The sequence below is a fragment of the Lineus longissimus genome, chromosome 7 (assembly GCF_910592395.1).
Source record: "Lineus longissimus chromosome 7, tnLinLong1.2, whole genome shotgun sequence".
In the NCBI taxonomy this organism is placed as follows: Eukaryota; Metazoa; Nemertea; class Pilidiophora; order Heteronemertea; family Lineidae; genus Lineus; species Lineus longissimus.
Window position 1 is genome coordinate 19827962 of NC_088314.1, and position 26890 is coordinate 19854851.

Below are 26890 nucleotides of genomic sequence, written 5' to 3' on the forward strand. Positions count from 1 at the left end.
AAATTTATTTTCTCACATGGGATTCGAACCCCAAACTTCTGTACTACTTGAAAACACCACAACAAGGGAATTGTAAATTCGCGCCCCGGCCCCGGCCCCGGCCCCGGCCCCGGCCCCGGCCCCGGCCCCGGCCCCGGCCCCGGCCCCGGCCCCGGCCCCGGCCCCGGCCCCGGCCCCGGCCCCGGCCCCGGCCCCGGCCCCACCCATCCACCCATACTCCGCCTCTCGATATTTCGAGATATCAAGAACCTGATCTCAGGATGACCCCCCCCCCCATCCTGAGAAAATCAGGGGGTTAATGTTCGCTCCTTTTAGCCCAAGTTTTTTCCAAACACACTGTATAGCTTTTCTGCCGGTTTTCCGTTTTCTCTAGGAATAGTCAGGAGGTGACACCTCGCGGTCGCTGAAGAAGTTGCATTTGTTGTCAAAAGGTTGCAAAATGGATCGCTTGCCTGCCGGAGGTGTCGATAATATCCTCTTTTTGACCGATTCTTACAAGGTTTGTTCGATTTCCACCTTTATCTTGCTGTCAGGCTGCGTTCTGCACCAATGTGTTTCTGATTTCTGCAGAGACTTGAGGGCAAAGTGAAGCAAAAATTTGCCCACCGCCAGTCCGACAGTGAGATGATAATAGCTGAAAAAAGTATGACGTCTACTATATCAATAATTATATAGAGAATCTCACTGTGCACCCACTTGCTGCACTGCCACGTACTGCACTGGCACTTCATTTTCATGCACGCACAGGCTATAGTATGTATAAACAGCTCTACCATACATTCAGTACACCATGCATATGTCATGTTGGTAGGCCTTATTTAGGCCATGTAAATGTAAAACACACAGAAAGTCCTGCACTCCTGGTGTAAATAAGACAACAAGTTTTTGTGTTCGCCTGTTCAGTGAAAGTTTTTCCTCCCACTATTAGTAGTGTAGCAGTTTGCCTTTGCTGCTCGCAGCCCAAATTTCAATTCTCACGTCACACTTGTGCGATATTGTAAATATATAGACCGTAGGCCTATGCGAATTTATTTTCGCAGGGTGTCTATTGCCATGTTGTGAGAAGACTGTGCGTAATATCATCACTTTGGAATGAACGTCATGACGTAAGTGGCGATATAATGCAGAAGCGATATAATGCAGTTATTCACTTTGAGCCTTGTGTGTCATGATGCTCTGAGCGAGGATCCATTGTGCCCTCTACTTAGTACTTGACTGACGTAGTACAATTGCTATTGCCAAGTAAATGTAACAATGAGTTTGAGGCAAAATATCCTTTTGTAATATGAAGGGCTGTATCTGCTCATCCCTTGTAGTTGTAGGGGCCTCCCTAAGTGTCATGGATATTCTGAGGTACAGAGTAGAACCTCCCTTGGGACTGACAAGTGCTGTCCTTATATAGAGAGGTGTCCTGATTAGAGAGGTCAAATTGAATGGAAACAAACAATTTAGGACAAAAGAACCGGTAGTGTCCTTAATAGACAGGTGTCTGCTAAGGAAGGTTACACTGAACGGTATATGCTGTCGGCACTTTAGAGCATGAATAGGCCTGTAGATGTTTTGACACACATTTTCTTATTCATGATTTTATACAGTATACTCTGAATTCAATACTTCAGGTGGCCAAGTCTTTTTACTGGTAGTTTAGGCTCTGAAATTATAGAAATTCTGAGGTATTGTCAATGCAATAATACCTCTTTGTTCGTCTTCTTACAGGTCACTCATCACAAACAATACCCTCCAAACACATCTCACGTTTACTCCTACTTTGAAAGTCGTGAAGAATGTGCTTAGGGCTGGCAGTACACGGGAGTAGATCCTCGTTCAGCGGCAGCCTTAAGCACATATGTCACAAATATAACGTTAGTAGGTTTCATTTACCCGCTCTAAATGTAGACGATATGGAAATCAATGATGATGTTATAGTTCAACAAAGGGGGGCTTTTATTAAGAATTTACTTGAGATGAGGGACTCGGGAGATGACCAACTCAATTTTTATGATATGAAATCAGTGACATGATAGAAATGCTGTGTGTGAACTGAGAAAGTCTGTCATGTTAATTACTCAAAGATGCAGGGACATTAGTAGAATGTCGAATTAAGTATATTGTACATTGCTTTGTCTGTATTCAGTGTAATGTTCTTTTCTGTATTTTCTTAACTTGCTTACTGTTTCAAACTGTACTAGATTTCCTCAGTACGAATAAACATATATATATATATATAGAAATTCTGAGGTATTGTCAATGCAATAACCTCTTTGTTCGTCTTCTTACAGGTCACTCATCACAAACAATACCCTCCAAACACATCTTACGTTTACTCCTACTTTGAAAGTCGTGGCGGTAAGTTTAGTCAGACTGTCTTCTTCGGGCTGCAGTACATTCTGAAGCGATGGTTTGTGGGGAAGGTTGTGACAAAAGAGAACATACAAGAGGCAAAGGAACTGTATAAAGGACATTTTGGTCAGGATTTCTTCAACGAAGACGGATGGAACTACATATTGGAGGTAATGTTCCCTAGTTCTGTCATGCCGTGGTCACACTGGGGTTTTAACACGAATTGAATTCGAATTAAAACGTTGATACGTATTGGGGCGTCACACTCAATTCGGTTCATACCGATCTCAATCCGCTTTAACCAACACGGTTCTTAAACCGAATTGAATGCGAATCAGCTAATCCGAATCAACGAAACCGTATTGAGATTTCAAGTGTGACGCGCTTGATACGAATTAAGGTTTTCGATCGCACTGCGCATGCGCCCGGCGCATGGAAAGTGACCTTTGACCGCGGGAACTAGTGCTCCGAACTAGTTAACTGATGTATTTAAATGATCTCATTAACTCAAATCGTTTTTCGTTATGCCATAGAATAGGGAAAAATCAACTCCCTTGCACGTGACTTGCATTTCCATTTCCTGGCAAGGTATGTTGCCGCCGGTTCGTTGGTCAAAGGTACGCTGGTCAGCAACATCGTCGCGGCGAAGTTTTCCCCGGTTTTGGCCTCGTTTTCGAGGGCGAGGCCGGGATTCTCCGCTAATAGCGACGGTGGTGTTGACTCGCTGAGGACACTCCTCTTTGACCCGAACTTTGGCAATAGGCATGGCCGGGAGATGGAAATGGTCAAGCACCTTACGCGATTTTAACTTGTTAATAATGACTGTGTGTGATATTATATACTTATATGTTTTGTACTCGTAAATTTTATTCTCCCATATGGGAGGTTAATAAATAATAATAATAATAATAATAGATGGCGCGTCGTTAGTATGCATTGAGTGTGGCACGTTTTAAACCAATTTGAATGCGTATTCGGGCCAGTGTGACGCGACCGTTCTGAAACTGGATTAATCAATTCGTATTCCGGAGAGCGCTCTATGGAATTCGGTTTCAATTCGCATCCAGTGTGAACACACCATTAGTGTCTTTCCTGGTTGTTTTGAAGGTATCAGGCCCACAGGTTTTAAAATGGCGCATGGGCTGGTTTACTCAAGCACGGTGTGATTGACTTGAGATGAATGAAAAATCAATGAGTGCACTATGAATAGGGCTCTGGGAAGGTAACTGGGCTGGGTTCAGCAAGAACATAATGACATTGTGTCACAGGGTCATTGAAGAAGTCGTTTTGCAACACTTTAGTTTATAGGCTTTACCTGATTTGAAGTTTTGGGCTATTTAAAAAAAAGGGATGGAATAGGGCCTGCAGAATTTCCAGATTCTAATAAATTTCTGCTCACGTTTCTCTCAAGGTGGAGTCTTTGACTTGTCCTGGCACAGACACCAGATACAAAGACCCCTGTTTTTTTATGTCTCATTCAAAGGACTGTGCAGAGCCAGGAAGTTTAGTTCCTTGAAAGACACAATGGTTTATCCAAAAATACAATCCTGGGTTCCCTCTCTGTTGCATTTTGTAAGTCAGAAGTGTTGACCGATAGACTATGAGGCTGTGGGGTAGGGTGTAATGTAGGGTCTAAAACTGGGTTAATCTCAGGATTTTACAAACCAGCGGACAGCTGTAAAACAATCTCATGTTGTGTTTGTGCAAAATTTTATCTTGTTTACCAACACACAAGAAATCTCACGGAAGGAGTTTGGAGTGCAATCACAGATTTTTATTTGGCTATGCCTTGGTAACTATTTATTTTATTGATTTTCTGTCCTGCGCTAATAAAGCTTTATTTCCGGCTGGCCATTGCTATTTTGGACTTAATGGAAATCTCTGCTGATAATTGTCATGCGTTGAATGGCTGTTGACCAACTGTGAATAATATTTTCATAATCATTTAGCGGTGCTAAACATTGCAGTCTTAAATGTAGCTTTTGCTCAGGGTGGAGCCAGGACACAGAGAACAGACAGAAATGGAGGTCCCCATTTGTGTCTTTAAGGGTCAGTTCACCAAAATAATGGTAAACATCAAACATTCGACAAATATTAAGGGGAGGGCATACCTACCCTCTGCATTCCCTTTGAATCAAAAACCACGATGTGGATGATAGTACGTTTGACAGCTTTACTGCCGATTCCAACTATATTGGTATTCATAGTAGTAGCACTGATCAGAAGTAGGTTACATGCCTCGAATTTGAAAATCATGTGGGTACCAATTTTAGAACCAGGCATTGGGAATGTTACGTGACCTTAACATGTGATTTCGATAGGTCTTGGTGACAGCCTCCTGTAGAAGTCCATTGTATCGTTCCTAAAGTACACTCAATCAAATTGTCTGAGTGTATTTTACTTGGAGATGATCAAAAGGCCTTCTGTGGGAAGTGTTCAGTGAGTCCTGCTTGATTATTTTGCACAAATTGCAAAGTTATTCATTTCATTTTATTCTCAGGAGCACGGTGGTTGCTTGCCCATACGCGTCCGTGCCATTCCAGAGGGCAGCGTGGTGCCCACTAAAAATGTCCTCTTCACCGTTGAGAATACCGATCCAAAGTGTTACTGGCTTACAAACTACTTTGAGGTGAGTTCTGTGGCAGAAACTGAAATGTTCTTTGCCATCTGATTAATCCGCCTGTCTTTGTCAGAGCGAAAGTCCACTCGTGAATGAGACAGTGCTGCAGACAGCCTGATCAGTATTCCCTCTCATTAACTGCTTATGTTTCCCTTGTCATTTCAGACTATTTTTGTTCAATGTTGGTATCCAATGACAGTGGCGACGAACTCTCGTTATCAGAAAGAAGCCATTGCAAGGAACCTCGATGAGACCGCTGACAGCTTGGCTGGTCTACAATTCAAACTTCACGACTTTGGTTACAGGGGTGTTTCGTCTGTAGAGGCAAGTTTCGATTGTTTTGATAGAAGCTGTTCCTTGTGCACAATGCTCTGACCTCGATTCATTTTGGTTTAGGGAAATAGAATTGAATGTACACCATTCGGTAGTGTATTTATCATGGATGCAAATTTGCTGAAACCTGGTATCCACAGTATTTGTATATCTGTCTACAAGATGGCATTGCGGAGATTTATTCAGTGCGTATTGTGTACGTCATGCTTATCTAATAAACATATTTTGTTGTGTTTTCAGACTGCAGGTATAGGTGGCGCAGGTCATTTGGTAAATTTCCGGGGTACGGACACAATAGCGGCGTTACTTACGGCCAAGAAATATTACAATTGTCCGCTGGCTGGGTATAGTATACCTGCAGCTGAACATAGGTAAGTTTAGGAATTGCGTCCAGGCCCCATTGTCGCCTGATTGCTGCGCTTGAATGCCAATTAACGATCAGCTGTGTTGCGTTGCTTTCATCCGCAGCCTGCACACGTTCTTTCGCCAGTTCTGCATTGCTGACTAATAAAGACCGATTGGTGTATGCACGGAAAATAAACCTTAATGTTGAAATGCGCTTTTGATTCGCTTAAAGCATAGGAGGCGGGGACAAAAATTAAAATATAAAACTTGTTTTTCTTTGATTTTTACGATAATTTATGTCGGCGGTTCGCGATTGGACAAAAACTGAAAAATTATATTTATTCAAAACAATGAAAATAGCCTGGCTATAGGATCACTCGCAAAGAGTGCGGGAATCTCCCCAGTTCTTGGCTTCCAGCTCAAGTCTGGGTTCGGCCAGCAGTGCCTCTTGACTGAGAAACTGTAAGTGTGCAAGACTCACAACATGCGGGAGGAGGCCAGTGAGTGAGCCAGTCCAATTACTCGGGATGTGTCAACAACAAATAGGAATTAATAAAGATAAATATTTTGTGGCAGCGGTAGCGCAGTGGAATTTTTATCTTTCCAGTACAATCACGACTTGGGGAAAAGACGGTGAGGTGGAGGCCTTTAGAAATATGTTGACCCAATTCCCTACAGGCAGCGTGGCTGTTGTGAGTGATAGTTATGACATCTGGAATGCCTGCGCTAATATCTGGGGAGGAGAGCTGAAAGATCTAGTGGTGGCGCGTGGTGGGCATGGGGCCCTTGTTATACGCCCCGACTCAGGCGAACCGAAGGAAGTGGTTGTCAAGGTAAGAAACAGTATTTGTGTGCTGGTCGCGGAATACAGGGGTACTCCTCGACGAATACAGGGGTACTCCACGACGAATACAGGGATACTCCTTTAGGAATACAGGAGTACTCCTTTCAGAATACAGGGGTACTCCTTGAGGAATACAGGGGGTCTTCCAGAGGAATACAGGGTTCTAACGATGCTTGAGATTTGATATTTTTAAAAACTGCAAATTGTTTCCGTTGTCACTTCAGGTTTTGGAAATACTAGGTAAGAGGTTTGGAACAGAGAATAACAGTAAGGGATACAAAGTGCTTCCACCCTATCTCCGTGTCATCCAAGGCGATGGTATCAACATCGAATCTCTGGAGGAAATCTTGAACAATATGAAACAACACAAATGGAGTGCTGATAACATTGCGTTTGGCAGCGGTGGGGCTCTATTGCAACGAGTTGACCGGGATACGCAGAAGTGTGCGTACAAGTGTAGTTATGCTGTGGTGAATGACATAGGGGTAGGTGGATATTTTCCCAGTTCAGCTCAGGAATATGAATCTCTTTGAGCACAGTACCTACAGTGGAACCTCCCTTAGCGGACAACCCTCTATTAAGGACACCCTCCCTATTAAGGACACTAGTTTTGGTCCTAAAGTGGTTGTTTTGATTCAATTTGACCTCTTAAACAGGACACCTCTCTATTAAGGACAACACTTGTCAGTCCCAAGAGTCATGTCAGTATAACTATAAGTTAATCAATGTTTTGACCATTATTATGTTATCATAACAATAAGAGAAAATTTCTGTACACAAAACATGTTCGATCAGTCCTCAAAGAAATTATTGATTACCAAAAATATTTATGTTCAAATTCTCGATAGGTAAATGTATATAAGGAGCCAATCACAGACTTGGGGAAGACATCGAAGAAAGGCCGATTGACGCTGCAGAGAACAGAAAGCGGTGGCTTTGTGACTGTCCAGGAAGGGAAGGGAGACAATAAAAAGGTAATTAGCAAAACGATTAGTTATAGAGTTGAGAGGCTTCCCCTTATGAAATGGCTGTTTTGGCTTGTCCAGGAGACCGTCCATGTCTCTCGATTTTGAAGTTTGAGATTATTGTGCTTGATTAGAGGTTGGTGGCGACGGTGTTGTTCCTCTTGGCTACTCACTGGCCACATTTGGTAATCACTGCTTTTATAGTTTTGGAAGACTTTCCAGGCAATCTCACCCCAGTTGATCAAGCTGAAAAATACACTAACGCCAAGGATTCCTGTTACAAAGAGGGTTATAGGCACCCCGCAAACTTGAGATTTTTGTTGTGCGACAGGCTACTATTATCACTAAAGACAGAGGTTCCTCTTTGCTTAGAAATTGTAGGTGCGTGCAATAAGAATCAGCCCTTGCTGCAACTTGTGATAAATATCAAATACAGCAATATGGGTTTCTGCAGTCGGGACACCTGTTTCTATTCCCATTTCTGTTGTTTCAGGACCTCCTGAAGATCGTTTTTGAAAATGGCAAATTGTTACGTGACTTCAGCTTGGATGAAATACGCGCTAATGCAGAGATCGATCTCGTCAAACAACGTCGGACTTCAGCGGCCGAAAACTGAAGAAGTAGATTGAGTTATGTCGCAATATTTCCTTCATCAAAACGTTTTCATCAAACGATTTCAGGAGGATGGATTTCTTGTAGTCCATTTCACGAAAAAATGGCACTCTAATACTTGTGGATTTTATACTGAAAATGCAGCAGTTGAACAAAAGGTTATAATTATCTCATCTGAAACTACAAAGTCCAAAGTATATTAATATTCTTACTTTGCCAGAATCAGACAATACCTCAGTCACTGTGAATGAGCTACTGATAGCAAAATATTGACAAATTTCTCAGCCATTTTATGGCTTCTTTTTCTGTGCCGAGCCATTTTATCGAGGAATGGACTACAGCAGAATGACCTTTTAGAATTTTGTTAGAAATGCAATGATTTTTATGTAGTGTATGGAAATGCAACCAGCAGTTGGGATGAAAAATATGCCAGCAGAAGGGGATGGGGATTTGAAATTTATGCATCCTCTCTGGAAGGGCCTATAACAAATTTCAGTGTATAAGGATGATTTACAAATGTACGGTAATTGAGAGTGGCCTCCTTGGGCAAGATTCTTTACTATCTTTACTGTTATTTTGTCTTCATCATTGGTTCCTGTTGTCATCTCAACCTTGGTCACGCTAGATAGTATTAAGTTTAAGCAATATGGTTATCAGTAAGTTTTATAGAAAATGTCAACCGTTCACACGAAGCTATATAGATGTCTTAAAGGCTGCACAAAATGTATTTAGATGTAGATGTAGATGTTTTGCACCAATATGAGTGTTAATGGGAGTGATTACTGGAAGCTGCCGTGTTGTTAATAGGCCAGAGACATTGCTAGAAGCTGTTGACTAATGTTAATGAGATGGGTACATTACTGGAGCTGTTGCTTTGTCTGAATTGCTTTGAACATAAGGCAACTTTGTTCAAAGCACAAACTCCTTATTTCGTCCTTTCCATTTCAAGTGGAAAATGTATAGTGCGTGTTCTTGTTGTATCCTCATGAATTGTTGATGTAGAAAAAACTTGGGGTAGTTGTAATTTTTTTGGGGGGAGGTTGGGCTTTTGAAGTCTGTGAGGAACGAGTTTAGAATCCCCGATCACACCCCAAAAAAAGGTCATCGGTTGACTAACAAAGCACCACTGTTCAATGGATTTATAGTTGAATGCGATCAAACTACGTCATTTCCGATCGGGGATTCTAAAGTTTAGCCATCTGTGACACCAAGAGCATTGCAAGCCTTGCCTACATCTATCAGGTGATAAACTTTCCATGAAATATTTCGTTAGAGATTCGATAAAGTTATTTGAACAATTATTTTTATAATTTGACGAAAATTATACGACATGCCATTGCTTTAAATTCTTCTCTTACATGTATAGAATTCTCCCAGCTTCTGTTTCTGATCATGTGTGAAATCTTTTGGCAAATTCTCTCACGTAAATTCAATATCAAAGCACTTAGGTGTGAATGGATGATATATGATTATGAAATACCAAGTGTAGATGAGATCTATACTTGGAAATGCTGATATACAGAATAACAAACTAGAATTGTCGGTTGAGTCTGCAGGTAGACTCTGGAGTCTCCGTCAACTGTGGGGTGCTTTGTTTGTTGAGGAAGTGGAGGAGGCAGTATGTTTTGGTTAAAAGTTTATTGGGAAAATAGATATATACATATATACATAGTTGGAGATTAAAAGTCGGGTTACTGGTTTGTAGACCTTGGTATGAGAATTGTCTTCGCTGGCAAGGTTTGCATTGGGTTTATGTTGCTGCTGTGTTGGGATAGCAGCGATGGTGATGTTGTGATTCACATGTGCCTTAAACACTATTCTGCACATGCGACTTGCGCATGACCGGAACTTGATCGTCTTATCAACGCCGTCGCCTCGCTCCAAGGCCCTGCCTGTATTGACCACTATTGTTGCCGCGAAAATTTGTTTGTAGCAAGAATAACTTATAACAACAATGAATCATAAAAGATTTCAATTTATGTCCAAGCAAGTGTGTTCCTGTAATCGTTGCTTTTAAGTACGAATTGATCAACATGGAAGCTATCGAAATTGGCAGGGAATATGGTCGCATAATACGTCTCGTTTGGAGAATGTGCAATGGCGGAAATCGAAATTGGCAGGGAATATGGTGGCATAATACGTCTCGTTTGGAGATTGTGTAATGGCGGATCAAATTTTCACGACCCATCGCCAAACGGCTGTCTCGTCCCCTAAAATATGTCGTTATTGCTCGCTAAATAATTCTGAAAATTCGCACTGCACACCTTTGATGTTTCGATAAACAACTCATTATACTATTTGATTTACTTAATGTCCAGTTTTCCCTAAACTTCGCGAACACGAATCCACCTGGGTTCTCCAATCACTAATGATATACACAGTCCATTGCATACACCGTAGTCACATGGAACGGGGTTATAAATTGGGGGAATTTGCCTAGCTAAACCAAGAGTCTCCTTTCAACCCTACATACGTAGGTTGACGGAGACTAATGAATTATGATGTCCAAAATAATGATTTGAAATAAGATGGCAGTTTTGTTTTGTTTTTACCAAACCTTTTTAGAATTGAACAGAAAGTTGTACAATACCAGTATACATGTCAAGTTAGATGCACCAAGCCAGAACATAGAATTTGTTACTTTCAGTAATTTTTTACTGACATTATTTATTTGTTATTTATTATTTAATACTTATCTTTGTGCTAACACTACAGTTGCTTGTAAAATATATGATATAAATAGAACTCTTGAGTTTGTTGATATTCTTGTCAAGGTTTTGCCTCGGGCATCGGAGCTAGTGTTTCTCAATACAGATTGCAAGTGGTCCTGGTTTCATTGAGTGTCTGATGTTTCAGATAATATTCTTTACTTGTTCATTGGACACCCTGTTATACCAGACAGTGGCATAGCGGTTGGAGTGCCAAGGTTGTTGCCTTGTCTCCCACAATAACCAGTGGCAAAGAGCAGTTGGGCACCGAGCTCATAATCGATAGGTTGTGGGTTTGCCTCTCGCAAGGATAACTAGTTTGGTATCCATGTTCTTGAAGAAGCCAGACCAAGCATTGCTTCATCCTTCGAATGAGATGCAAAATAGAGGTTCTATACCTTGTGTCAACACCAAGATCCATTCCAAGTGGACAGAAGCCAGAGATCATTCCTCTCCCTGGCTCGAGAAGATGTAACTGGCCAATAAACCCCATTCTTGCCCAACCACTGTAGCATGTGAAAACACTAGGCCGCTCGTTGTACATGTAATGCTTTCATGGAGAACGATTCCTTCAGGCCTTGCTGACCTAAGCTTTTGAGTTGCGATGTACTGTCCGTACCATGCAAATCAGACACAGACACCATGCAACGACTTATGCAGTTAGACAATTTGGTCCCTTGCAGTTTTGCAGATTAACCCTTTCTGAATCATTGACAACCTCACCTGAAAGCCTCATAGTTGTAACAAAACAAAGAGAAGGAGGATGTTCGAAAAGTTGTTTATTTAGTTTTATAGAAGTCACAATCATGACAAATATGAATGCTGCTATTCAATGCAGACATAATTTGTTCTCCAGTGCAAATAAATACACCAACACTCCGATGTTCATCAACATTAACTCGCAATCAGTTGTTACTTGTTCTTGGGATAACTAGGAAAAGTGAAAAAAATGTTTTAGCATAACCCCTTTTTTTTTCTTCTGAAGATCTGAATTTGGACACCAGCATCGTGGGAGGGACCTATTGCAAGTGTTTGCTGTGATATTATTTAAAACATGCAACAACTACAGCTGTAGGCATAGGCCACGACAGCACATTTGCACAGTGACAAACAGGGTGGATTCCTGTCTTCGGGAAAAGATAAATCGGAAATCCTCCAAATAACGGAAATGTCACATCCTGAGCACATATAAGTGTCTTTTATAGTAAATACAATCCCTCCTTCCAGCCTAGATCTCCTTGATAACATCTTCGACTTCTTCCTTTGAGAACTGATGGAACAGCTTGTCTGGTGTTACTGTGGCCATCTGAAAATCAATGGAGAAATGTTGTAAACGCTCAGCTTTAAAAACAAATTTTCATAGACATTGATGGAAGAGAGAGGACCACCATCTTTCGTCTGATGAAAGCCCACTGGAGACTTAAGGCCCACCTCAAGAGGATGAACATCGCCAATCTCTTGATTTTCCCCTTGAATAATAGAATCAGGATAATACCTACCTCGACGTTAGTGGAATTAAGTTTTTCTTCCATGACCTGCTTCAAGATGGTAAGGGCAGATTTGCAACCTTCTTTCAGTGTCATAGCCTGAAACCAAATACAAGACCTATGATATGAATGATAAGCTCTCTTTCTCAGAAATTTCTCTCTACTACAGCTGGCACTGCTAGCAACTGAATCACCAGACGGGCCATTCAGATTGTACACGAGCTGAACAAGACCCCCAGGTCCACACCCAGGACCTGGGCCTTAGGACATCAGCCACAAACGCCCATCACTTCTCATACAAGGTCTGGGCAGGACATGCCCTGCCTTACTTGTAACTCTGTGACAGTATGGTTCCTCAGAGCTAGGCAGAGCATGTTAAAGACGGATCTGTTTCTGATACATGTATGTACCTTTACAATACATCCCCTGATCAGGACAAAATAGCAATGGTTATATTTTTGCTACAATTCTACCTCATACCTTATGATAAACCTCCTGAAGAGCTTGTTGTGCTCCCTCAGATCCTGAACCGATTGCTTTGGCGTCGTATTGGATAAATGTGCCGGAGGGGTCCATATGAAATCTGATACAAAATAAAAACTTTCCATTTATGAATCATGCTTGCATAAAACTAACTTCAGCTGTATTATTCAGTATAACTGAAAATCCTAGGCTAGACATTGATATAGGGGGGATAATACCTCCTTTACTTGAGATATAGTAAATTCCTAGTAAATTTTTCGTAAAATCACTCGAAAACCTGCCAGTTCACAATCCTTTATCAAAATCCCAGTTCCACCCCTGATGTCCACTGCTATACTTACAGAGTTGGTACTTTACTGTCTACACCAGCAAAAAGGAGGGCTACACCAAATGGTCGACTCTGAAATTTAAGAGAGAAACATATTATAATCAAACAAACTTCTAACAGCCTCATTTGTTATTGATGATGTATTAAGTTTTCTGAAGAGGGCAACAATATACATGATGATAACATAAAGATGACAATTCACCTCTCTGTCTCACTATGAAAGAAACTCTACCATGACCGCTCACATATCTCAATCTGAAAGAGACTTTGTCAAAAAGTCATGATTGAGATGTATCAATGAAGTCTTGATTGGCTGGATTTATATTTAAGTCCCCTGTAAGAATTCAATTTAGCACTGCAGAATTTTCATTTTAACTCAAGTGCCCCTTGGGCTAATAACATCAGTGAAATACCAATCGCGACACACGTAGCCTAAGGTTCTGCAGAAACAACTCTTACCAGTGCTCCAGGATCCGATACATCATCACCAAAAGCCAGTGCGAGATTGCTAACAGCTTGCGTCACACTCTCTACTGTCATTTTCTCGTTGTATGTGAACCAATGGTTCTGAGCCTCCACTCGTGCTCGGTCGATCATGGTCCTCGCGTCAGCTATCAGGCCACTCATGGCACAACCTGAAATAGGAACACATCTGAATAAGTAAAGTACTTTCTTTATAACAGATAGGTCAATTCACAAACTAAAACAAATGGACTTACCGCATGAACTGAATGTACCTCTGACCTGAACACCAGCATTTCCAACAGGATGAGGCTGCTATGTAAACAAGTTCAGACAATCACTTTAAGGGGGAATGATCACACTCAAGCCCCATCTAAAATCATCCTTGGAGGGCTGTTATCACTCTCCATAAAAAGAGACTGTCCTTCATATTTTCAATGCATTGAGAGAGACATTAAGCACTCCAAAACCAACCCAGGAGAGTGAAAAACAGCAATTTTCAATGAGAAATGCTGCAAGTTCATGAACTGATCTGGCTTTGTTTTACTAACAAAGTTCTTTTTAATACAGAGGAAGATCTACACTAACAAAAGATCGGGTTTTTCTTACCTATGTGATCGTCTATCTCAAATATCTTTTCTATACTGCTGGCTTCAATGAGTGGTGATGTGACTCTCTTCTCTACTGCAAGAACAACGCCCTCTGCTGTCTGAATGCCAATTGCTGTTGAACCAAGCTGAAGGAAATGGCAAATATTAGTTTGTTGGTAAGGACTTCTGAAGTCATGAAATGAAGTCAAGAACATAGCGCCCTGCTAAGAATTTTTAAATGTGAATTCCGATTTTGAAGCCCTTTTCACCTGGCTTCTGTTTCGACTCTGAAAGGCAGTGAGAAATTTGACTGAATATAGTATTAACAAGGTGTACAAGACTATTGTAAATTAAGGAGTGCGGCACTAAGAATTGGAGACATAAGTATCAGTACTGCACTAACATGTACTTTCATGTGATTTTCAAGGCCTGATTTGGCCAGTATATAGAGCTCACCTTAATTGCCTCTATGGCGTATTCAACCTGGAACAACCGTCCTTCAGGAGAAAATGTGTTGACACCCCGGTCATATTCTGATCTTGTGAGAAACATGGTGAGTTCTTGTTCGAGGTTTTATTTCTGTAAGGATAAACAAGACTGGATAGGAAAACACAACAACTTTTAATCAGGCATAATTCGAGTATGTAGGCCTACTTAACTTGACGTTCACTCAGACTGAATCTCTCGAGTCTTCTCTGTTCTCATCTGAGGACTACCCGGGTACCCCCGGGTCTCACTCTCAGTCTCAGACTCAGCGTAAGACTTGGTTTTTGAGTTTGATGAAGACAAGTGAAGAAAGCAATCACTGCAAGTTTGTTTTGGCTTTCTACATCACCTACAAACGATTGTGTCAAGTGTGTACGTGTGTGGGGGGGGGGGGGGGGCAGCATGGACGGTCATGGATGCTGCTCATCCTGTAATAATGGGACACCCTGTACACAGCTCTGTACATTTGTACACGAAATTCGCTCTATCCATACCAAAAAAAAATGGATGAAAAGAAATCTTTTACTCAATTTCTGAACCTGAAAACTCCAACCAAACTGAACTGCTATGCGATTATTGCTTTGCATCAATTTAGGAGTCATCAAGTATTCAGAAAGCACTTTATTTTTGATTATTTTGAGGGATGACATGCAAACTCACGCTGACGCTGAGTGAATTGCCGGCGTCGTTTTCGTAGTACCGCACAAAAGCAATCGAGCAACTCAAAAAATATATTGAATTGAGTTTTATGCAAATAATTTTATTCAAAAATTTACCATTGCTATATCCGATCGTATTCGATTTAATTACTTATACGCGGTCCTTCGGTTATGACTTTTGAACACCCATTCTCCAAGCGTCGCCTATGGTGATCATTATTGTCTCACTCGACCTACTGTCTCTGCCACAGTCAAACTGGGGCAGAGGGACTATGTGGCAATTTCAGCGGGTGCGTGTAAATTGGACATTTGGCCCGGCGCCCGGGAGATTGTGTAATGGGCTAGGTCATTCCAGATTTCATACGAGCCAGAAGGTCAAGGCCAAAAGCATGGAGTTGAACGTTGAGCAAGAAGGTATTTCATCTCCACATTTTCACTGCAAAACGCCAAATAAAATACAATTTTGTTGAAAAAAGTGTGTTTTTGGTTAGATATTGTTTATATCTCAAGAACTCAAGTGTTCGATCCGTTGTTAAAGCCTTGTGTCGCCGCCATTTGGTGTCCGTATGGAGAGCACTGTCACTGACTGAGTCTGAGGGGTCCACCTAATGTGCGTCCGGAACTCTGTTTGCGCGTCCGGAGCGCGTCCGGAAGAGAAAGTGCGCGTCCGGAACAATTTCCTATGTAAATATGAACCTATTGTTGCATTAGATGGCTTAAATAGCATTTTAATTCCATGTAGAGAAAATAAAATTGAAAAAAATCTTTTTGGTGACTTTGTATTTTACAATTTTCAGCGAGGTGGTTAATTACTAATGCCATAATCATATCCCAACTTCCTTACGCGCCTTCTCCTGTTGTGGTCGTCTAAGTCGGTATGAGTTTGTCTTTGCGTGCCGTGGGATAAGGGGCAATAGCAATTATTGTGAAGCCAATTTGCGCTTTTAGGGGGGAGGGGAGGGGATCGAGGGGGAAGGGGGAAGGGGGTCAACAAAATTCAGTGCGGTTTTAAGAGCTTCAACTAAAGATGAGCTTAATGACTATTTTCCTGGGTATATATCTTATTCATTAAAATAAAAAGGCCAGTTTTTCTACCATTCGACAGAGTGGGCCCGGGAGGGGGGGGACTTATTTTTTAGATTAATTTCTAATTGGCTACACTTAAATTTAGCTATGGCTTATTATCAAAGGATCTAGTGATGACAGTGGATTTAAGGATACACTCACATCAAAGAAGTAGTAAAATTTTCACTTATTTTTCTCACAAAATATATTTTTGGGGGTTTGGGGGACTCATCCCCCAATGTACTGGCTAAATATGTCAGAAGGACGGGGGTTTGGGGGGCTCCCCCATGTCAAACAGTTGTGTGAGTTCACCAGAGATTGCTCTTTACATATTAATGTGAACACATCTCACTAATTGACACTTTGACTGTATAGTGATTTTCAATAACATATTTGATTCTGATTTTTTGTGAAATTAACAATGATAAGCCCCCCTTTAGGAGGGGCTCTTAAGATACACGTGTGTGTGGGAGTATATACTGATTTGATGAGAAATAAAGAGAGTAAATATTGTATATCCTACAAACAATTTTTTTTGGTATTTTTCTGAATTAACTCCGTTGAGTTTACCGATTTCTCCGCGATCTTCCGGTGGTGGTTGCTATCCCATTGATTGAAATTAATTTAAATTAATTTAAATCTTCATGGGAATTCGCTACATCATATGCCTAAGAAATTGGCCAATTATATTAATATTTTTATTAGAGAAATATCCGTCCTAAATAATGACAGAAAAGGGTGGTTTATTTCAATTTTGTGTCGACATGATCGAGGTCACGTGACATAAAAACAAAACAATCGCACACACCCGTCCAAAAAAGGCACTTTAAGAAAAACAAATACGTTTTTCCAGCTTAAAACCACACTGACGACTAAGTTATATTGGTATTCTGCCCAAATCTGAAGTATCAAAATGAATCACAAACTAGAACTAGCTCTATTTAGCAAAAGTTGCGTGAAAAATTCGGGTGAGCGACATTCTGCACCCTAGCGGCCAATAATTAAACTACTTTCAGCCGTCTGCTCCGGTCTCGTTAGGGAGTTTTTCCCAAATGTACGCGATGATGACGTGCCCCATTAACAAGACGTAACATCTATTTTAAAATGCGTTTCTAAAGTGAATGCATGAGGACAACCTATTTGTGTCGTATATCACTGGAAACGCCCGATTCCCGTGAATAAGGACAATCACAATGTATTACATTACCAAAACAAAAATGTGTCGGAAGGAACTATATGGATGGTCCCATCGCACCCCCCCTCCAGCAGTATGACACAGAAGGGCTAGTTGACTGTCCACCGGGGGGGGGGGGGGGGTTTGGGGGAGCTTCCCCCCAACGCACTGGTAAAAACCTATGTCGACGGAGGGGGGTTTGGGGGGTGTCCCCCCATTGTAACAGCTGTAGTTGTTAGAGCTTGCACTTAACATATGCTCGTAGGGGGGTTCGGGGGAGCTCCCCCGACCTAAAGGGGGCTCACCAAGTCCTTGACTTTACATATTAAGACACTCTGACGGCATTCCATGTGCTGAGACACCAGATACCAGTCTAATCCATTACAACACGGCTACTATCGAAATTCTGCAACTGCAACAACAATTGGTTGAGGAGAAACGTCAGAAAACTGGGATTTGATGGCTGTGTAACACCCAAATCACCCCGCTGAAAATTGTAAAATACAAAGTCACTAAGGAGATTTTTTCCAATTTTATTTTCTCTACATGGAATTAAAATGCTATTTAAGCCATCTAATGCAACATTAAGTTCATATTTACATAGGAAATTGTTCCGGACGCGCACTTTCTCTTCCGGACGCGCTCCGGACGCACAAATTGTTCCGGACGCGCATTAGGTAGACCGAGTCTGAGTGATAACCATGATCACCATGTGTGTGAGAGCGTGACGATGGACTACACAATGCATTGATGCACTGCAGCTCTGTTGATGCATAATGAGATGACGTTTATGGAGGCTTTACTGTCCAAATGAAATAAAAAATAAATATTGTTTTAGTGTGTATGTGTGTGTTTGAATCAATCTCAGCTCTGTGATGATCAATATTCTTTGACATTTTTACAATAATGATTTAGACTTCAGACTTGGGCCGGGGTACCAACCATTAATATATCTTAGCCCTACTGTGAAATTTGAACCTCTCGCTAGTGCCTTGCCCTTGAGTTGATCTGAAATATGGAAAAAGGAAAGGCACTGCATTCATTATGCCTTCATTATATGTGCAGTTACTGGTATCTTGTAATGTATTATTTCTCTTCTCGTGAGTTACAGATACCTGTACCCTTACAGAAGTCCCCCTGGAGTCTGCACCACCTGGACTTGGTGGCGATGCTCAGCCAAATAAAGAATCTCCAGACAAATCCAGCCAAAAACAGAGTGACAGTCCTGTCCTTGATGTCGATGCCAATGTCAAAGATGCAGATGCAGACAGTTTATTCTCCGATGATGGTATGGCCATACAAATTCAATTGTTACGTGTACCGGGTAGTTCTCTGGATTTTCATCACGCTCAGAAACAGAAAAGGGTTTTACACATGACAGTAGATTTATTTTTCCTACGAATCACTGTGTGAATTTGACTACTGGCCATTACCCTAATATAAATATAGTATCTGTCTTAAAGGTGTGCACCATTCATACTCAGTCGTGGGTCAGGAAAGAAGATATGCAGTTATGCACAGTCGAAGAGCTTCATAGCCTAGTGGTTAACACCGCTGGCTACCACGCAATAGGGCACGGGTTCGATCCCGGGGAGAACCTAGGGTTACGACGCCGGTAATGATAATGAGATAATGAGAACATTACACAATGTATTGCAGTTGTCAATCATGTACAGTGGAACCCCGGTATGCAACTTTGCTTTTAAAAACTTGACATTAGTATTTGTAATTGGCATCACAATAGCCAGGGCAATACTTGCCACTCAGCTCCCATTCTATTTATGTTTTAGAAAATGAAGGCAATGGTAGCAGTGGCGAAGAATCGGACATTGAGGACAACGACAATGACCTCTATCCAAGCCAGCGCATTCGTCGATCGTCCAATCCAGATGTGCCAGACACGACGGTCGTCCTAGACACTGAGGAGGGAGGAAAAGTGTACGTGGTGGGCACGGCGCATTTCAGCGAGGAGAGCCAGAATGATGTTGTCAAGGTATGTATGATAACCCGCAGCCGCACTCAGTTCTTCGCTATCATGTTTAGCCATCTTGCCTGTCGTGTACTTGTTGTCTGAAGATTTGAAGCTGTCGTCCAGACCCGTGACCCTTTGATTCCGAGTCAATCACCCTACACCAATGCACTCCACAGATTTTTGGCATCTTTTTTTCTCTTGATTACTGTACATGTAGACTATCGGGTTCTGAAACAAATTTGGCCTGTGTTCGTTTTTGAAAATAACATTTTATTGAACTGATAAAAATTACTTTTCCTGGGCTGAGACACAAGGCGCACTAGTCACACTGGCCTGTGTTTCTACGAGTAAATGTTTTGAAACCAAAGGAAAGTTTGAGAAGTATTATAAGAAGCGTGCTAAATTCATCAGCGTTTTACCCCTTAGCTCATCCAAGAAACTCAACCGGATGCTGTGATGGTGGAATTATGTCGGAGTCGTGTGAACGTGTTGGAGCTGGATGAACAGACGTTGCTGGAGGAGGCTAAGAACATCAATATGGATAAAGTTAAGGCAGCTATCAAACAGGCAAGTTGGTCAAGTTAGTCTCCATATGGTAAACCAGTTAATATTGATGCTATTCCAAGCGGGGAATTTCAATATTAGTAGGGATCTTCATGAGCGTAGCTTACGGGGCTGGGGGGGTCAAATGTTGCCAAATAATGCGTTTTTGACCATACTTTTTGGCTGAGAAATTTCGCTGCACTCAAACTTCATTATTCAACAACACAGCATCCTTAAACCCATTCATTTCATAGATTGCTTCAAAAGCTAGTGGTTCCAATTCATGAAAAGTTGTTGACATCTCAAATTTTGATGTTTTATAAACCCCCTAGCAATGGACTGAAATTTTTAAAAAGCCCTGTGAAATTTCCAACACAATGTTTTCAGTGACATTGCCGCTTTGTACAGGCCTATATACAGAGACCTGCTATGCGATTATTATCTACTTGCAATTGCACCATAGAATGAATAAACAGTTTGCAATCCAGGCTCATTTAATAAATTATTGTTGAGTTGACAGCCAAATGTTGGCTTGGATTACGAGCTGTACATCTTGTTTAAAATGCAAAGTGATGCTAATACACCATATGTTGTTCTGTGCAGTTATATTATGTTTACTGATAAGGCTGGAGCATGAATAATCAATTCGCCGGAAAACTAGACACCACGTGGAAAAGTACATGCAGAAAAAGTCTCTGTTGACAGTCATTTGATTATTTGCTTTTCCATTTTGTTGACAACTGCCAGTGCTATCTATCAGTATCAACAGAAAGACTTTTACCATCAAAAAGAGTTGCAATAATGACGGTTCCCAGCATGACGCTATCCATAAATTTGACTCTTGAAATAAAATATCTTGAAGAAATTGTGGACCGCGGAACCTGATGGCCCGGAGGTTAAACTATCCATGGTGGGAACTGAAGGTCGTTTAAGACGTAAATATAAGGTCGCTCGTTTCAATGCAGCTGGTTGATTTTCCGCCAGCTAGCTAAATAAATGTATAGCGTATGAACTGACTTCTTGCCAGGCACCTGGCATAAGAATAAGGTAAGATTTTGGAAGTGTACAATAATGCGTCTAATGAGCGAAATCTGGCTGGTCTTTTCCGCATAGTGATCACACTATAATAAGCGACCTTTACTTTTTATATGCTTGTTCATTACACGCTTTGCCGTATTTCAGGGAGGCTTTGTTAGAGGAATAATGCATTTACTTCTACTGAACATGTCGGCTCACATCACGAAACAGCTCGGAATGGCCCCTGGTGGGGAGTTTAGAACTGCAGTAAAGGAGGTATTTATTGGAACCGCCAAATTATTGTGGCCATTTTATTTTTACAGATTTTGAGAATAATTGTGATTTTATTTTGATCGGAAACACCAAAAAAACTTCCCAGTTAACTGAAATAAAATCATGAAAATTTGAATTTTTAACAAAAGAGGTTTTTGCCAAGAAAATAAATAGGGGTTAACATTTTCAGGTTTACAGTCGCATTTTGTATCTTTGATCTTTTTCAGGCGCAGAAGATTCCTGGTTGTCGAATACATCTTGGAGACCGACCGATCCAGATCACGTTACGGCGTGCGTTTGCTGCTCTCTCCTTTTGGCAGAAGTTGAAATTAGCATGGCATATGATCACAAATAAAGACCCAATTAGGTGAGTTGGCCCTTCCCAATACAAGACTTCTCTTAAAAAGTCATTTTTCTTGAATCGTTTTAAAGTAAGGTGTTTTCAGACGGATCTGGCAAAAGGTACTTGGCTGACCTCTTGTCACTAGACTGTAGTGGTTTAACTGGTTAAGTGTTCACTTTGTTTGTCCTGAAGAACATGGCAGTGTGGCACAAATCTGCCTCTGTTCCCCACAGTTTTTCTTGTAGAGATGTGGACACTGGCCAGGCCTCCCCTTGGTTGGTGGTCAGTGGACATTCACCCAGGATGTGTTTCGGCATCTGTTCAGAGAAACCATTCAGAGATGGCAGATTCACACAGGTGTAGTTTTCTTAGATGCATTGTCTCGGATGTCTTTGTGATCTTGCTTTGAGTGTTGGACTTGTATTTTGCAGCAAAGAAGAAGTTGAGAAGTGTAAACAAAAGGATCTGTTAGAGGAAATGTTAAAAGAGATGACAGGAGAATTCCCGGCATTGAGTAGCGTGTTTGTAGCTGAACGTGATATATTCCTAGCTCATTCCTTACATGTCGCAGTCCAGTCTATACCGCGCATGGAGACAGAAAATGGTGGGTTACAGACATGACATCTCTCTGTTGGAGACAGAATTCCAGTTTCCACATTTTTCTGTGTCACAGGAGCCTGATTTGTTGGAAGAAAACATTTCCATAAAAGTAACTAGCCACAAAAACCTGTGAAAGAGGTACAGTCGTGGCTGTAACAGGCCACTAGAGTATCTTCCTGTGACCTCTCAGTGCAGAGTATTAAACTGGGCATTGTTCGTAACTTTTGCATTAAGGTGTTTAGCAGAAACAATTCATTTTTTAACCGAGAGCACTTTTGAGCCTTTCAATTTCATAAATTTGTTAAATCGGGCAGGTTTCACAACCTCCACAGCAAATAATGTTTAAGAGTCTATCTTTTAGTTTTGCATGAATTTTCATGGCTACCTTGAGCTTTGTCCTTTGGACTGGGGGCTTGGGAAGCTACCTATAACAACAATGAAATGAATCCCTATTAATTTACTGACTCTTTCTGTCTCTCTTACAGGTTTGATAATACCGCCTGTGATTGTGGGTGTCGTCGGTATAGGTCACGTTGCTGGGATAGTCGCCAGTTGGAATAACATTACATCCGACGCCATTACAGAACTCATGAAGTAGGTCCATGCTCCTCCCCTGGCTGCAGCAGCAAAATATTACTGCTGAATTCTTCTTCTTCTTCTTCCTCTGTGTGGTGCACTCGGAGGTAATTTGCTCCAGGGAGTATTTCTCCTCCAAGGTGGGATTCATGAGCGTTTTTGCGTGAAGAGCCAGAAATTTCAGTTCCTTGAAAGCCAGGCTGGTTCGTCCAGAGACACAATCTTGGGTTCTCTCCGGAATCGAATCTGGCTCTACTTCCTGGTAGCGAGCAGTGTTAACCACTAGGCTATGAGGCTCCTCATCATTTCTGAATGAGAAGTTAGAGTTTGAGTTTGAAGAGGTGGATGTGTGATACTGGTTTTACTAAAGTGCCGCACAAATTGCTGGTACCTGTGATTATAATCACTGCTACGTGCAACAAATGATCCCTTGCCTGCTGATAAAACCAGTATTCACTTGGTTTGATTCGGTCGCAGGCCATATGCGATTATGATTGCAGATTGCTGCAAATAATAAAAGATATTAACCATTTTGTAAGTGTAACCTTTTTATTGAGCCACTCTGTATAGGCCTACATTTTATAAATGACGTCTCCTATACATTCCAAGCTCACGTAGCAGTTATACAAAGGCCTGTATTAGGTGTTTGCTATATTCTACACCAGAAATCTGCTGTAATATCTGTCTTTTCACTTTGAGTGACCAGCCAGTTTTCGGTAAGTCAGTTTTACTCTCTGGCTGCAAACTGCTGAAGGTAGAATCATATGGACAATTGAAAGCACGTAGAAACATGAGGCATAAGCAAGGACAATGAGTGAGGTGCATGGTGGAACATCAGTGCCTGTACATATACCTCCTAATTGCTGCACAAACAAGCAAATTAAATTGCTCTAACCTGCAATTATAGTCGCTACTATGCGCAACGAAAATATCTCTCATCTGCGGGTAGAACAGGTAATTAATTGTTAGGGTTGCAGGTCCCTGCATCCCTGATCAGTGGATCCTGTAGCAGGCACCGCAGATCAGTGATTTTTGTTTTGATTTGATCATGATCACAAGTCGCAGCAATTCAAAATCACCTGTTTGTTGGGTGCTTTATGTTGTTGGGGACTCTTCCTGGCCTGACTTCTTCCTGTTGTGATTTAAGGCAGAACAAAGAGTGCTGTCGAGATTTTGATTATGAGGCCTGTGTTTCATACTTTTGGGGACAGGCATGGCACTTTCGGACTTGGATTTTGTCTTTAATGGATTCCGGTTCTTGCATGTAATGGTAATGCGGATAGAAGGTTTCAGTTGACCTTTCTATGTATCTGCCAGGTTTGAAGTTAAAGTGTCCTTGCCTTCAAGGACTTACTTTTGGTTGGTCTAGATTTTGTTGCCAGCATCAAGGTGATCCACGAGACAGGAGAAAATACAACCCAGTCTGGTGCCCGAAACTCACTGGCTCTGTCTATTCTGACTCCTAAGTTTTGGACTTCACCCAAACTGGGTACCTGAAGTCCGCTTTGACTTCAGTTTAGAGTCATTATTTTCTAATCATTTGTCAAAACTGTTATATTTTCCAGATCACCAGAAACTTCAACATTCTCTAAACTATTCAAGTGGACGTTCAGGGCCGCATTGGTCGGATTATTATCCTGGGGCGCTTATCGAGTCTGCCGCGGAACCTATTCAATGCTGACCTAGGGGAGGACCATGGAATCGGGGCTCGGTTGTTCAAAACAAGTTTTGTCATTAACGCTGGTGTTAAATTAACTTGGTGCTAAGTCTGAGGGCTGAACCAAAGGAGATAACTCCAAGTCAAGTTAACACCAGCGTTTAGGACAATTTGTTTTGAACAACCGGGCCCTGGAGTAACATTTGTGAACAGCAATATCCAACAGGACTAGACGCGGCTGAGTCAAGGCACAGAGGCAAAGGACCGCTATGTCATCCCAGTGTCACGTTAAGTCTGGTGCCGTCAACATATTTTTCCTGTTGTAGGCCTGGTTCACGTAATGTCTAGCCCTTGAAAGACCATCTCACGATGAATGGATGCCTCACATAAAGAGGGCCACACTGTATTTCTAGTATATTCTATAGTAATCTGTTGATAGGCTCTTGATGAGCTGTTGAAATGGTGCTCCATGATACGTGTGCCGTTAACACAATAATCGTTTTTAAAGTAGAAGCATTCTGGTCCTTGTGTGGGATTATAGGTGGCGACAGTGTTCTCACAGGGTACTGTATTCCTGGAAATATTCATGACCATTTTAGGTCACGGTTTTGGGAAATTGTCAGGAAAATGCATCTTCGGCATTCTTTTATTTCGATATTTTGACAACCCTGTACTACTACAGTGTCTGGTAATATGACTTAGATTCTCCTTTTTGCTGCATCAGATTTTCACCAATTTGGCTGGTGGCTTAAAATTAAAAGTTAGCGCTTGCAACAATTCTGTGTTTGCGGTATCCTGTCAGTGCTGCCATCTAGCATCAAGCATCATGTGATGAATTGATTTTGGGAACTGGGTTATTCAGATAAATGTTGCTTATTTTGTTGCTATTTGTATAAATCAAGAGAAAAAAATCAAATGGGGGAGATTTTGTTATGAGTTAAAGGGACTATTATATCCTTTAGGAGAGACTTTAGTTCCTCTAATAAAGAAGGTTTTCTTTTCATTGAGATTATGTTAAGGGACTGAGTCCTTTTTGGTTGAGGTTTTCTATGTTTTTATTAGAGTTTGTGTGTATTATTGTGATGCATTTGCAGTATGGTTACTGTCGAGCCCCGAATAATGTCACACCAGTTCATAGATATCAACATTGGCCCATAATGACTTGAACTGATCAATTTGAAATAATACATAAGTACCATTTAATGCCATTTAAGTCACCAAAGACTGTAAAGATAGAGATGAATGTTGGTGACCTCATAGGAATAATAACCATTTGCCGGCAATGTCCTTACAAATGAATCGACGAGGTATTTAAAAGTCAGGTTGGACACCGTTATTACTAACCACACACTGGTTGAATGTTGGAATTTCTTAAATATGGGGCAGAATTCCTTTCACTCACAAATTTTAAAGATTTTGTCGACAGAAGGGGAACTTCCCCTGTCCACCTCCCGTGGTGGTCACTTCCATAGAAGGGGTACATGTATGTCTAAGGCAATTTTGAAAGCAGCTTTTTCAGGCAAACGCCAGCTTGGAGCAGCTTCAATCACAGCTCTTTCTGTTGGGTGATAAATTGGATTTTGAGGCATTAATGGGTGTACTGTTATATGATATTGACAAAAATCTATATATAAACAAGAATCAACATATTTTGTGGCCAAAACTGGCACACGGATGTGTATTTTTTGCGATTGCTTCTTGATTGCTCGGGGTCACAATGTCTGATTAGATAGCATTCTTTACTTTCATATTGGTATGATATTGACAAGAATCTATATATAAACAAGAATCAACATATTTTGTGGCCAAAACTGGCACACGGATGTGTATTTTTTGCGATTGCTTCTCGATTGCTCGGGGTCACAATGTCTGATTAGATAGCATTCTTTACTTTCATATTGGTGTGTAAACAGGCGAAGATCACAACTTAATTCTATAGGTTGGTTGAAAAAAAGGTGTCATCTGAATGCGTTTATATAATCATAGATGCTTTGCTATGAGGGTAGGATGCTGTTCCAGTTAGGCTTTTCTCCTTGCATCATTACCCTTGTCGATTTGAGCCGTTTGTTTTGCAGAAGTTATCCCATTATTTATTTATGTACAGACTTATTATTGCACTGGGTGCCTTCAAATGTAAAGGGTGGGTACAGGTTTTGTTGATCTATTCAAATAAATTTATTCAGATTTTAAGAATTTGTCTTATTTTTTATTTTGTATTATTCCCCACACTACACAGGTATGATGTTGGAGCATTGCCATAATTGCATATTGTCAAAAACACATTTTTGATATAATCATATATTGCAATTGGCCTGAGAGTTGACAACATCTGCGGTGTCCTACTGACCAGTGGTTTTCAATATACTGCACGGGGAGGATTGTTCAGAAAGTAGCTTCGACCGACATTG

At 41.2% G+C, this 26890-nt stretch overlaps 3 protein-coding genes across 7 annotated transcripts; 2 read left to right on the plus strand and 1 right to left on the minus strand.

The window, feature by feature from the left end:
- The first annotated feature begins 398 nt into the window (after window positions 1-398).
- LOC135490857 (nicotinamide phosphoribosyltransferase-like) lies at window positions 399-10804 on the plus strand. 2 transcript variants are annotated; one of them, XM_064776416.1, is made up of 10 exons: window positions 412-499; window positions 1717-1862; window positions 2280-2510; window positions 4841-4969; window positions 5126-5284; window positions 5534-5664; window positions 6246-6471; window positions 6707-6967; window positions 7331-7456; window positions 7941-10804. In XM_064776416.1, exons 2-10 carry the CDS (start codon window positions 1785-1787, stop codon window positions 8061-8063), a joined length of 1464 nt encoding a protein of 487 aa, XP_064632486.1. In that variant the 5' UTR covers window positions 412-499; window positions 1717-1784; the 3' UTR covers window positions 8064-10804. The 2 variants fall into 2 exon arrangements, with proteins under 2 accessions (XP_064632487.1, XP_064632486.1); XM_064776417.1 differs by lacking the exon at window positions 1717-1862 and having other exon boundaries at window positions 399-499.
- Window positions 10805-11533: 729 nt separating this feature from the next.
- LOC135490769 (proteasome subunit alpha type-5-like) lies at window positions 11534-15458 on the minus strand. 2 transcript variants are annotated; one of them, XM_064776238.1, is made up of 8 exons: window positions 15380-15458; window positions 14574-14696; window positions 14137-14263; window positions 13525-13700; window positions 13079-13137; window positions 12735-12837; window positions 12267-12353; window positions 11534-12073 (listed from the first exon to the last, which is right to left on the minus strand). In XM_064776238.1, the coding sequence occupies exons 2-8, from the start codon at window positions 14667-14669 to the stop codon at window positions 11996-11998; spliced, it is 726 nt and encodes a 241-aa protein (XP_064632308.1). In that variant the 5' UTR covers window positions 14670-14696; window positions 15380-15458; the 3' UTR covers window positions 11534-11995. The 2 variants fall into 2 exon arrangements, with proteins under 2 accessions (XP_064632308.1, XP_064632307.1); XM_064776237.1 differs by lacking the exon at window positions 15380-15458 and adding an exon at window positions 15264-15298.
- Window positions 15459-15624: 166 nt separating this feature from the next.
- Window positions 15625-26675, plus strand: LOC135490768 (traB domain-containing protein-like). 3 transcript variants are annotated; one of them, XM_064776235.1, is made up of 10 exons: window positions 15625-15676; window positions 18613-18789; window positions 19292-19494; window positions 19900-20044; window positions 21203-21309; window positions 21534-21673; window positions 22081-22253; window positions 22735-22843; window positions 23525-23541; window positions 24391-26675. In XM_064776235.1, exons 1-10 carry the CDS (start codon window positions 15652-15654, stop codon window positions 24504-24506), a joined length of 1212 nt encoding a protein of 403 aa, XP_064632305.1. In that variant the 5' UTR covers window positions 15625-15651; the 3' UTR covers window positions 24507-26675. The 3 variants fall into 3 exon arrangements, with proteins under 3 accessions (XP_064632305.1, XP_064632304.1, XP_064632306.1); XM_064776234.1 differs by having other exon boundaries at window positions 15643-15676; window positions 18607-18789; XM_064776236.1 differs by lacking the exon at window positions 23525-23541 and having other exon boundaries at window positions 15643-15676; window positions 18607-18789.
- The last annotated feature ends 215 nt before the right edge of the window (window positions 26676-26890 follow it).